The sequence below is a fragment of the Anopheles nili genome, chromosome 2 (assembly GCF_943737925.1).
Source record: "Anopheles nili chromosome 2, idAnoNiliSN_F5_01, whole genome shotgun sequence".
In the NCBI taxonomy this organism is placed as follows: Eukaryota; Metazoa; Arthropoda; class Insecta; order Diptera; family Culicidae; genus Anopheles; species Anopheles nili.
The window spans coordinates 47,154,737-47,168,031 of record NC_071291.1 but is presented as its reverse complement, the minus strand read 5'-3'; the positions used below and the strand labels follow the sequence as shown (position 1 = coordinate 47,168,031).

Below are 13,295 nucleotides of genomic sequence, written 5' to 3'. Positions count from 1 at the left end.
GCTATGGTGCCCTTAAAATGTTGAACGAATATTGATTGTTCTAGTTCAACGTTAGCCGTGCCTAGCACTAGTGGAAGAGTGGCACATTAATGGAAAACGAAACAACACAGTATTTTCAGCCGAACGTTACCACCCACTCTGAAGTTGGTACCGGAAGCTGTACTATGGCAATAATTTATCACCAAAGAGCATCATTTGAAAGATGTGAAAAGGACGGCACCCTCACCATTTAAGTTTCGTTGGAAAACGTTTTAATATCCCTTTCGTGCTTTTCGGAATCTTTTTTTGTTCTCAAATATTATTTTCTTCTACTACACTGGCAATGTTAGAGGTCAACACAAAGAACGAACGCGTCAACGCGAAGAAGATATTTCAGAAATTATGTTTCTCACTTGATACAATTCCATGCTCCTTCAATCGGAGAAACGGCTTCATATTAGTTTACCTTTCTCCAGCAAACGTTTACGTGGTTCGTTGCCCTGCTTTATTGTGGATGTTATATTCGGGTACGTGTTTTTTTCAATTACAACGAAACCGAACGGGATAAGAACCGCTACTCGACCACCCGACCATTGGAACAGCTTTTTGAGACGTACGGAAATCCTTTAAGCCCGAAATCCTTTGCACATATATTTTCCGGATAACCTTTGCAGATAAACGCCAAACCTTTCCTTCCGTTCGTTTCCTCGTTCTCTCTCTCTCTCTCTCTCTCTTACTGTTTTAGAGGTGCCGTAACAAGCCTGGCGAGATTTCGATGACTTCATCCTGAGCACACACCTTGGCGTCCGCTGACGGCTGATTTATTGACCTTATGGCCACCTTTGCCGTCAATGATTCTTACCTCAACAACATGGCGTATTTTTTTTTGTGCCCTGCTTCCATTATTGCAGCTTTTCCCTTTTCTCTAAGCGGAGACATTTTACGCTAGGAAACAATCCACTTACCACGGCGCGGTTCTGTGTCCCACCAGAGCAGTCGTTTGGTGGTGGTGCTTTGGTGCTTTGCCGGGTTCGCCATCCGATTTCGCTTCGTCCCTTGGGATGTGAAAGTGAATAAAATCCTCAATAATTTATTATTCCGCAGCGATTCACCATCCACCCAGGGCTGAAAAACGATTGTTCTCTGGTACTCGGATTTCCACCCACTGTTGACTTTTCCACTTTCCCGGTTTAACATAAACATCAGCTGACCACATACACACGCACGTACTCACCAGCAAAACAAGCCACGGCTATGGTAAACCCATTCATTAGCCTTAAGGGGTTTAACTTTTTACTCCTCATTCTACCAGAAATTACCGCCGCACGCTCCTCACGTTTCCGGGCTGCGTGAAAGATCGGAACATGCTCCGGTTTCTTCTTGAACCGATCCCTCTATCCGTCCCCGGGTGGAAATAATCGTTGCTCATATTCCATAAACCACCAGGCGTCTCCATTTCAGTGCGGAGCAATTATTAAACCCGTACTCAAAACATTGATCCTTTAAGCTTTAACTTTTACCGGGCTTCCAGTCCCTGTTGGCCTCACGCCGTCAGTAGAGAGTCTAAATTACAACCGTTTGCATCGCTTGCCGAATGAATTCGCTCGGACGCAAGCTGTCGTTAAATTTGTGCCGTAAACCACCGAGTGTTCGCGTGTCGTCCGCAGCTTCCGCACTGGCCTCGCATGAGACTCGGCAGTGAAAAACCACATCCAAAAGCGAAGCTCGAAAACTTTCCTGCAGCCAGATTGACTGCGGCAGGTATGGGAATGAGCGGGAAACACATGGTTCAGGCAAGATGACCCCTATTTGCCGCTGACAGGAAACTTAACTGCCCTGACATATGCTCGTCAGCGAAAAGAAACCGAGCCGACTGCAAAGGACACGTATGCGAGGAAGAATACATCACGCGTGTGTGAGCGTGAGTGTGTGTGTGTGTCAAAGAAAACCTGCCGGAATGCTGACGGTTTGGGCTACTATCCATCCCACATGAAAGGGGCTGACAGTTGCCTAGAAGCCTTGACTGGCGCAACACAACAACTCAATAATTCTACGGAGCCTGAGCGCCTGGAGGAAGGAAAAGGGCACAAAAAAATGGAAACTCTCGGCGTGTCAATCCTTGGTTTGCCCTCAACCACCGTGCGTTGTAATGGATCACTAGACGGGCTAGTCAACGAGGTTGGCAGATTGCGAATGCGAATGTGAACGAGGCTATTATGTTCTTTTCTTGCTTTTCTCAAGAGCAACCCAACCGCGCTCCCACGGGGAATGAGTGGAACTATATTCTGAGTCAAAAGATGGAGCATCATTGACACACCAAATGGTAGGAAGTAAAGCCTCAGGCGTACGCATTTTCACGTCGGACAGGTGGATCTCATCCATCTACGTGTCTCGGCAGCCGATTTTAGATGTGAACGTTGGTTTTGGAAAGAAAAAGAAATACGAAGTTTATTGACTGCCAACGACGGATTGGCTGATCATTTGATGAACAAAATTGTAAACTGAACAAATATACTATTCCATCTGTTTGACAGTGGTACACCAAGGGGCGTACAGTACGAGTATCAAAGTACGTTGCTCACAATCATTCAGAGTGGTCTGATCGATCGATTTTTTCGACACTTTTGATCTAAAATATTTCCCAAGCGATCCTTGTATAGATACCGCTTCATTTATATATATATACTTACTTATCTCAACACTACTTCAAAGAAAACAATGAAAAAAAAATGCAATCACTGCCGTGTTATTAAGCTTGAAACGGACTAAATTCAAGAAAAGTTTTTGGGTTTCTACTTTCGTGCATGTATATATTTTGTTTGATTCATACATTATTGATATCATTGTCCGGGATAATTGATATTGATGAATCAGAATCTAGTATGCGCTGACGAAGTGGAATAATCAGCTATAGTCAGGAAAACCGCATCACCAAGCCATGTTTTCTCTAAATCAGAAATGCACCTCAGCACTTTTACAGCACGTTAGCTATACACAGCTATAGCGTGAAACTCCTGGTTGAGATGAGCACAATAAACCCATTGCATTAGTTAATGTGATACTGCTAGCTTGAGAAATGATTTCATAGCATTTCTAGTGCTTCATTCTCGAGGAAGGAAAAAAACAATCATTGCGATAATTTTAATTGCCATTTCATGTGACTCACGGTCTCGCTATTACTATACCATACAGCTCAGCAGTTCCGGTTTACTATCGATGTAGAAGAAACGAATAAACTTTGTGCACCTTCAGCAGCCCATCAAACGAACTATTAATTATGATTTGGTTTGCTGTTGAAGCTTTCTTCCATCACTAGCACTAACCACAGTAGAAACGTTTACGATCATCTCCAGCTTAACGATTTTCTGGTGGGCTCGTTTCTGTCTCTTCATTGTTTCTGGTTTACCAGAGCTGGAAGATCGACCAGGCTTAAAGTAGTATCAGGCTCCAATACAACTAATGGCTTAGCTTGCGAATAACAAAAAGTATAAACGATTGAATTGCGCTATAAAACAAAATGCATCTGTCATGCCTATCGCAGCGTGGGATTCATGGGGTACGTTAGAAATAAACGATTGTTGTTTAAACAGCTATTAATCAACAGACTATAATAAACAAAGATATATAGCCAAAACAACTCAGTATTTATAGATATATATTTTCTTATATATATATATATATATATAAGATATAAAATACATATAAGATATATATATATATATATATATATATATATATATATATATATATATATATATATATATATATATATATATATATATATATTCATATGTATATATATATATATATATATATATATATATATATATATATATATATATATATACATATATATATGTGTATATGTATGTATGTGTGTGTGTGTTGTATAGCATCACATCAAACAAGTAATTTATTGACCTTCATTTACCGTACGTTGACGTAATTCGCTATGTGACTAAAGCATTTCAATACATATCGTTTCCAGGTGAACATGGTAATCGGATTAATACTGTTTTCGATACCTTTGATGTTTAATTGATGGTTGAGGTAGGATTGATCTTGTTATCTCATGCCAACCCCCTTTGTAGACAATCAACAAAATTATGTTTAATATGCAGATGTAGAAGGCTAAATAATAATATTGAAATTGTGCCACAAACCAATTTAGTTCTTCAATAGAAAATTTTAGTCAAGAAATCCAATTTATTTAACTTTTATCATGCTTATTATGGAAGCTTTGTCATTTTCATGTTGTTGAAAATCAAACTAGAGCAATTGTTTTCCAAAATTGTCTGTAGTTTGGATTGATCCCTATGATTTATAAATGCACTCTCAAGTCATATGAAACATAGACTAAAAATGATCGTTCGTTGAAAAAATAAAAAATGCAATGTTTTTAGCCGTGTTATTTTTTGTTATACAGTTCAAAAGCAAGACTGCAATGTTTATTAGCCAATTTTGTCTTTTTTGAATAAAAGGGACATGACCTTGTACAATGTTGGAACACGTGCTTCACTACACTGTATTCGGAAGTGTAACCTCTTTATCATGGTGCTCAAATACAACAGATATTTATCTACCATTCTGCTACACGAAGGCCAATAGGCTATACGAAAAGTGGTAGAAAACCTCAGACGGGTTTATTGAACACTGGTGGGATAAAACTAGAGTAAGGATATTAGTGCCGTTAGCACCGTTCGGTTCTGATCCATGAAGCAAACTAACCTAATGCCAATTTGAGTTACTCAGCCATATCTGTCATACTAATCGAATATACGTCTTCTGCGACTTTACCTGTGACAGGCCAAACATTTTCTGCATTGTTTTTTGCACGAGTCACTGTCAGGAATATGTCTCACTGCGACTTGTGGGAACGTTTCCACAAGATCGTAACAAATTAGGCATTTGCTCCATCTAAATTGATTCAACAAGGCAAAACTAAACAGCGTATGCTTCCATCTGAGAGGTAGCTTACTTCACGGTATCCAGCATTCATATAATAAGCTCGGTATGGTGGATGAATTGTTGGAGGAATATTATGAACGAAGTTCAAATCGATCCATACTAACCAGCATGGCGGTGTTTCGGTTGTTCTACGAACTGTTGACGGTTTGTTTTTCTATTCACTTCACTTTAAGCAAGCGTTGACTTAGGAAGTCAAATCATGCCCAACGAATCTTCTGGCTTTTTACCTTACATGAAAAAGCCTACGTTTATTCGGATGTGTGTCCCTTCTAGATACAGAAAATGAATGAGCATTTAAAGATATTCTAACTATCTTTATTCTAAAATGTGTGATTTTGTTTGATTCGATTCGATTTGATTAACATTCTTGCTTTAAGGGATTCCTTTGCTGGAAATGAAAGGAAAATGTACCTTCTATGAATAGGCGTATGATTCCTGTAAAAAGAGGTTCGATGGAGAATCAGTGATAAAAAAAACGAATGCGGTTGACCGAATCTGACCGAACATTTTGCTCGATGAATCATATTTGTCGACATATTGTTTGTTGGTTTAAGTAGGTAGACAAATCAACAGAGCTTATGTTTGCTTTCTAAACATGTCGTTCTTCCCATGTCATGTATGATTTACGTATATGTATGGTTAACAATCATAGCTCAAGACCAGAAAGTGCGGAAATTTCTCAACAATGCTTACCTTAAAAGCCTTAATGATCAACATTTGATAAAATTGTACGCAGATAAACTACATTTAAAAGAAATGCATGTTTTACACATTTTTTCTACATTCTACATTTTTTTACATTCAGAAAAAACAATTTTTCTAAAATATTGATTTAAACAGATATAAAATGGAATGGAATAGTTCACCGATAGCACCATAATGCATTCAAAATGAATGTTTATAAAATTAAACAACCATCAAAAGATTGCCAAGTGAAAAATATTTAAATTATTATTTCATAAATTTGGTTGTACACGTTTCATGTTAATAAACTCCAACACCAGCTTGTGGATGAAAATCCTCGCTGTTCGTCGTATTATTCGCGCTTTTCCTTATTTATCAAGGCGCTGGTCTTGTCAAGGATGCTAATGTATAGCAAACATTTCTACTCATCAAAAATTTACGGTTCGGAGTTTTCCGTAAAGATTGAATTTTAGGAAGCTCTTCGCACCACAGTCGACAAAGCCACTGGGATTCCTGACAACATGCGCAAAGCGATGGGCTTATTTGATAGCCGTTGATTTTAGCTTTACACATCGCTCCGAATAAACTTTCTCAATTAACCGTTCCAGTTGAATTTGAACAACTAATTTTATCGCCTAGACCGTAGCTGCCATCGGTATTAAACATCCTTGTGGATGGAAGCGTGCTTACAGCAATGTAAAGATTGTAATTCTCAATAATCCGAGCAATTAATTCTCTTGACAAACCTTTGTCCGTGAACCGTAGCCGAAGGCTAGCGTCCTGCAACTTTCCTGATAGCAAAGGTGAGAAAGTACGCCGTTTGATTCATCATTTGCGCTCAATTTAGTGGAAAATATATCCCTGAGCAGTTTTTCATATTTTATTGCGTTATCGCAAAGGTATTCCTTATCCGCAGAAATATAATTGTGTTTCAAAAAATTAAACCGTGCATAACAGAAACTTTACGTCGTATTTGTGCTTGAAATAAAAATGCTTGCTTCGCAAAAGAAACTTTTGGAAAATTGTAGAGTATCGGCTGCCAATCTGATGAGTTTTCAATATCGTTCCGAACTTTAAAGAACTGTTCATTCTAATGACTATACGAAAATGATAATCCAGCTGCTTTTGATAGCGCTAATGCACGTTGTCAAATAATTATACTAATACACGTTGCTTGGCACATGAATGGTGTACTATAAAAATTAAAAAAAAACTTTCTGTAAATTATGAAATATTTACATATGGCTTAAAACTTCGTTTTATTTGCTGCATAATGATTTATCTTAAATTTTTTATTAATTTTAATACCAAAGATGATGTTCTGTGTTGTACTTTCATTTTGATGCTCATGCTTTCATCAATTTTGATGCCCTACAATACGAGTAATATGTTCGTTTATTAATATATGAAGACCATAATTGTTTCATGTAAAATTCTTCTTTGCTCATCTGCATTGACGTAGAAATTAACTACAATCAACGGCAATTTTAAATGGTATAATGGAATGGTTAATGTGTCATAAATTATACGAGTATGCCTGTCAATGTAAAGTAACTAGGAAATTGATTACAGCACATTGTTAGCAAGCTAAATGTAAAAGCAAATTGAAAATTAATCATTGCGTTTAGGTTTGAAACTACATTTATCAGCTATAGTTTATTATAGTTATTATTAGATAGTTTATTAGAATAAAATGAATTTGAGCTTTTGAGCTGATTCACCAAATGATAAAAGTACGTTTTTCTCGGGTATGAACTATAATTACCCTAAGCATTACCATGTGATTCTTCGAACCACAGCGCTAGTGCTAGTTTGTAATACGTTCTATTTAAATTTAATTGAAATGGGGTGCCTCACGACACAAAAACACTGCTACCCGGGCCTGTTGAATGTCAAACCATAAACGTGCCACCACAGGGAAGCCGCTGCAACATTCAATTTCAATTTGCTGCAATTGATAATGCATTCATATATTCAATCATGGTGCATGTGCGCGCGAAACGGTGTCCTGCTCGGCGTTTCGGAATGCAGCTCGAGTCGCTCCATACCGTTGGCAACCGATGGCATTAGATGGCAGCCAATGGCATAATATTTCTGCGTCAGAAGCCCTGGTATCGCTTACCGGAAATCATTATCTTCAGACGCACGTGGAACATCGCGACGCGGTTTACCAACCGAGTGAAAGACGTGAACGAGAATAATATTTACCCAGGAAAGAAGCCATTATTTACGAGAACGGAATAGGAAATCGAAAGTCAAACCATAAACAAACGGTCACCGTACGGAACCATGAACGCGGCGGAAGAATCAACAGTTCGTGTTCAGTCTACCGGTAGATCAAAATAGAGCAGTATATGGAAGAAATCAATACTCGCAGCGAACTGCGGTTGAAATACAACCAAGCACTTATTAAATTATTTGAGTGCAAGAATCCAGTTAAAAAAAGTCCACAAAATTAAGGGTTTGATTTCCAACTATCGATTGATGGAATACGAAAGCATTCTTTCAGCATGAGTTTGACACAAAGATTAGATAAAGAAGAAGATTTTTCGTATATAATGTAATCATGGAAATAATTTTATATTTTCATACAAGAGTTATCGTAAAGTCAACATTCAACAATTACGTAAATCGTGGTATAGACTGTTTTCTTACTGATACAAATTGTGCATTGCAATTGAAACCATTTGCAGTACTCCGAATGGCACATTACGACGTTGTTAATATTGGTGCGGTAGTTTTCAGAATAGTACGGCATACTTAACCTTACCTTCAGTGCATCTTCGGCTCTAGCACCTAGCACTAGCAGTACACGTTTCAAACCCTAGCGAGCAAGTCACAATGAATCTCTAAGCTGGAACTGCGCGCAGGCTACTGTAAGATGGAAGAGAAGAATATCCCGACCGGCATTTAGTTGCGAACCGATGCGCTCCCGGAACGAAATGATAACCCTCGCTTATTCAATTGAGCTCAAGAGGATCAAACGCAATCTACTTTTCCAATTGAAGCGAATTCGTACAAGCGATTCTTTCGTGACCCGCTTCCGATCTCTCACCCACAGTGCAGTGCGTGGTGTGTGAGGTACAGCATATTTGAGTTCCCTTTTTACCGATATCATCCCGCCACACGGCCTAACACGCTCACGAGGCTTATCCGCGATGAAAAAAAAAGCCGACAAGTAGATGGTCAACTTCAGTACACATTCAAAGCGATATTAGTGCGAATACCCTTGAACCATTCCCGGCGATAAAGCTCAGTTTCAATCGGTATCACGTTTGCGATCCGTGCGATATCCGTGTCAGCCCTTGACGCCTTAACCTTGTCGATTCGAAGATTTGAATTCGGAATTTAATCGATACTATGTAAGGTTTTCCACATGAGTTTTGTGGCAATATTTACGCCATACCGTACAAGTGAGCTGTGTTGTTAACCAAAATTGTTTCTTCGCCACTTGTCCTTTCAGTTCAAGGCCAGTTCAAGTTCAACTTTTAAATGTACTGTTCTGTGGTATGCTGCTTACGACTCATAAACGTGATGAACGGCAAAGATAACAAATGTGATTTGTAGCTGTTATATGGATTTAAAGTGGTTCATGGTAGGCAACCAAGTCAAGTGAATGTTGGGTACCTGCTTAAAAACTAGTCTACTAAACAACACGCAACTCGATGCAGATAATTGTAGCTACCCAATTGCTTTATTATTCCTCAAATTAGAAACTAATTTAAAACACCTTTTGGTGATATTTTTGAATTTTACTGTTAATTAAAATGCTCTAAAACCCCATCAAAGGCATATTAAAGTATATATTTACAAAATTTCGAAAATGATCAATGTTCAGTAAGCAAGTGTACACAAGTAGACTGACAACATACACTGGGCTTTTATGCCAAGGCTTGAAATTATTTTCTTCGATCCATCGAGTGGAAAACACGCAGCTCTGCAATTGGTAATATGAGACCAAGCAGAACAAAGCAAGGGAGGATCCAAACAATAGAACAAAACCGATCGATCAGCCATTCAGTGGTTGATGCTGGGTACAACATCGGTCCAAAGCCAGATGTGAGGAACTGATGTCCTTTGTTAGAAACTCGTGGCATGTTACAACATACAGTGCAACAGCATCGGTCCTGCGCATCATTCAGCAGAACTTTCCGCTGTTCACTGAACAGTGAGATTCTGTTAAATTATGTACAGCGAACCGGTCCTAGTTCTTGTCATACCTTCAAGTACTGGTAACTAGTACATAAATGAACAATGAAGAGTCAAGCCTTGAACCGTGAAATCGTATTTGGATAAAATAATCATCTTTGGGTGCTGTTCTCGTGCACCATTGTTGTGTAATGTAATTATTTAGAACGGTTGCGATTGGTTGCAATCATGCAAAATATAATTCCTCGCACAAAGGTCTGACAGGTTTCAGAAAAGGAACGGTAAAACAACACAGTTAGCTGTGTCCCAAGACACCATACAACATAGTGCTATTTTTAAATAAAGTCTAATTTTAAAGAAATCCAAACAGCCCGCCTATAGATGCAAAGAAACAATTCCAATATTGATATAATTTGAGGAGGTGGTATAACAAATATCGATGTAACGTGAGGAGACGTTGTGCAAGAGCATCCATGTAGGAGTATTTTATTATGCTTGAAATTTTAATCTTAAATATCTCAAATTGTATTGCTTTACAGCTGGGAGACATGCTAAAAATACCATGTCTACGTTTGGTTGGCATCAACGTTAGGACACAAAAACCATTTAATAATATCAGGTCGTAATCACAACTCCGGGCTGTCGAGCGCGTTCCAAATATAAGAATATTGTAATTATAAAAAACAGCTTTTGTAGGAAAACAGCAAAATCTGTTGCTCAGTTTGCTGCATATTCTGACATTTGCTTCCTGTTGTTCAATTAAATAGCCCGACGGGATATTACCTCCCGCGTACACTTTACTGCGATGAATAGCGCGCAGCTGACCAAAAAGGACTGTTTATCTTTTTTTCCAACTTCCTAGAAACATAGCCAAAAATCGCTCTAGGCAAGACTAAAAAATGTTTGAATTTTCACCGATTTTTTGTTTCGTTTCTTGTTTAATTTGGAAGGATTTTGATTACATTCAAAATGAGCTCGCTGCCTGAGTTGCTGTTATGCCGCTGTCATCGTCAAAACAAGATCAAAGCTTAGTGTAAATACTAAACGATTTGCTATAGTTATCTGCGTTTCAGAAAGCAGCACGTATCTCGAATGTACAAGTACTACAAACAGACACAGAATAACAAAATTTTGATTAATTTTTATTTCAATTTCCGCTATGCACAAAAAAGCTGCGCATATTCATTTCATAATACTTTGCCAAACGATTGGTAGATGTATACAACTCACTAGTATATGATGTACGTACTAAGAATCATATTTTAAGAACTATCAACAGATGTTCAATGCACTACAATGATAGTGAAATCTATCGAGGCACGCATGACTTTTTCCAAACGACATATATAACTAAACAAAAGCCTCATTCGATCCATGCTCTGTCGGTGATATGTGCACCACTTTCGAGCGATTGAAGATCCGTATATTAGCTCCTGTCCCTGAGCCAGAAATGTGGAACATTTTATTTGTGCCACTTCTCCGTGTGTCCCATTCCGGCTGGAGGAAACAATTCACGGTCTGATTCAATTGCCATGTATTTTTCTCGATTTCATGGACCCAAACACCTTTTCTAAGGACAATCGTACCCCTTACAGTAAAGCTCTTACTCATTCCAAAGCAATGGATTGCCGCCATTTCATTGTCGCACATGGAAGTGCGCCTGTAGCGCTATGGGTTGTCACAAGTACAAAACAACTTCATTCAAGCATGAAGGAGGTGGAATAAGAAACAGGTCTCCTTCAGTGTCTAACACCTATCTAGCAAACTATTGTTCGGAAAAAGCTTTAACTTAGCGATGTATAGTAGTAGAAAACGGTGTTCTGTCGATATGTATAGCTTTAGTCCTTCTACCAACTATAGAGGTATAGCACATTTTTTTCATTAAAACTCGCTTTGATTAAGTCTTATTCCATATCCAATGCGAAAGACAAAAGCTTTATATTTAAAAGAAATCCATTTGAATTTTCTTAATTAACTACACACTTACATTTCTTTAACAATTTTACGTAAAAGGATTTATAATAAAATATTGAAAAAAAAATGTAAAAAAGAATCTAACGTACACGAACATTCATATTAAGATTTAATGTTTGTTTTTGTATAAAATCTAAAATAAATGTTGTCCTTGTGAGCGGATTGTAGGTAAAGAAAATAAAGCAAATTTATATTCACTTTACGTTTACTCACCATGGAAGTATCTCTATCTTTTGCCATCCGTTCTTCTTTCTGCCCAAACTCAGATTAGCGCTTTGTTTTTATTTGTCCAGAATGTTTCTCCGTACTGGCGTACCCTGAAATCACACCCGAACATAAAACTTATGAGCAGTAAATTGAAATTCGTATCTTGAATATAAAATGAGGATATTAATTTCACATAAAGATGCTTCGCTAACGCTCTGTACCGATGCAAACAAGCGGGGTGGCTGCTGTTATTCACTCCTCACCAACCCCAACGGCCACGTTTGCCTAGCTTACCAGCACGAAAACAAAACAACATAACATTATCATAACTCCCGTGACCCTGTGAGCGTTCCCCACACACCGGTTATTAATATTGATGAACTTCCAGTTGCTGCACCTGAGCTTTCCGTTTTCGATGTTTCGCGTAACGTTACTGTTTTCGTCGAGTATCTTAAGTACTGGCTTTTTTTATTCGTGTTCTTAACAACATTTCACACTTTCTTCATCTGCGTTCACCTTCGTTCTTCACTCTTCAGGTTGTGTCTGCATCGACGATCGGTAATCTGACATCGGTGAATCAAACCGATGTTACAGTCGACGGCAGCGGGAGAGGCACAGGTGGAACTGGTGGTTCAGGAATTCCTGGAAGAGCAGGGGATGACACCGACGATGACGATGTTGATGTCCTATCGCCCCTGTCGATGTCATTTCTCGGTAAGTAAAACACTTCAAGCACTTTCCGGGTACCCATTCTTGATCCGGAAAGCCTTCATCGGACAATATTTGCAAGAAGACCATCAGCTAATTCCACACTGCTGTCGCTCTATTCCCCTTTCTCCGCGTATCTAGGTGTTTTTCTTTCTATTGTGATATTTCTATCGGTAGCCGGCAACATTCTGGTGTGTATCGCGATATACACCGAACGGAGCTTACGGCGCATCGGGAATCTGTTTTTAGCATCGTTGGCCATCGCCGATCTGTTCGTGGCATCGCTTGTGATGACTTTCGCGGGCGTCAACGATCTTCTAGGTAAGTTGAACGTGCATTCGTCAAACTAAACAAGTTAGTCTCATACTTTCCCATGTGCTTCTTTACCCTCAGGATACTGGATATTCGGTGCTCAGTTTTGTGACACCTGGGTCGCATTCGATGTGATGTGTTCAACCGCTTCCATTCTGAATCTGTGTGCAATCTCACTCGATCGGTACATACACATCAAGGACCCGTTACGGTAGGTGTACCATCGCATTAATGTGCAGCTAACAAATAAACCACATATTCACTCAGGCTTCAAGCGATTCAAATGTGTTATCGCCAAAAATGCGCAGTTTCCC

The 13,295-nt window shown here is 38.8% G+C and overlaps 1 protein-coding gene across 1 annotated transcript in view; it reads left to right on the top strand.

Annotated features, from left to right (window-relative positions):
- The window catches only part of LOC128731992 (dopamine receptor 1), a 58,245-nt gene that overhangs the window by 32,675 nt on the left and 12,275 nt on the right, over positions 1–13,295 (top strand). Inside the window, exons 2-4 of the mRNA XM_053825188.1 lie at positions 12,498–12,675; positions 12,811–12,990; positions 13,063–13,192. Of these exons, the coding sequence (XP_053681163.1) occupies positions 12,498–12,675; positions 12,811–12,990; positions 13,063–13,192 (488 nt within the window). The remainder of the gene's footprint in view (positions 1–12,497; positions 12,676–12,810; positions 12,991–13,062; positions 13,193–13,295) is intronic.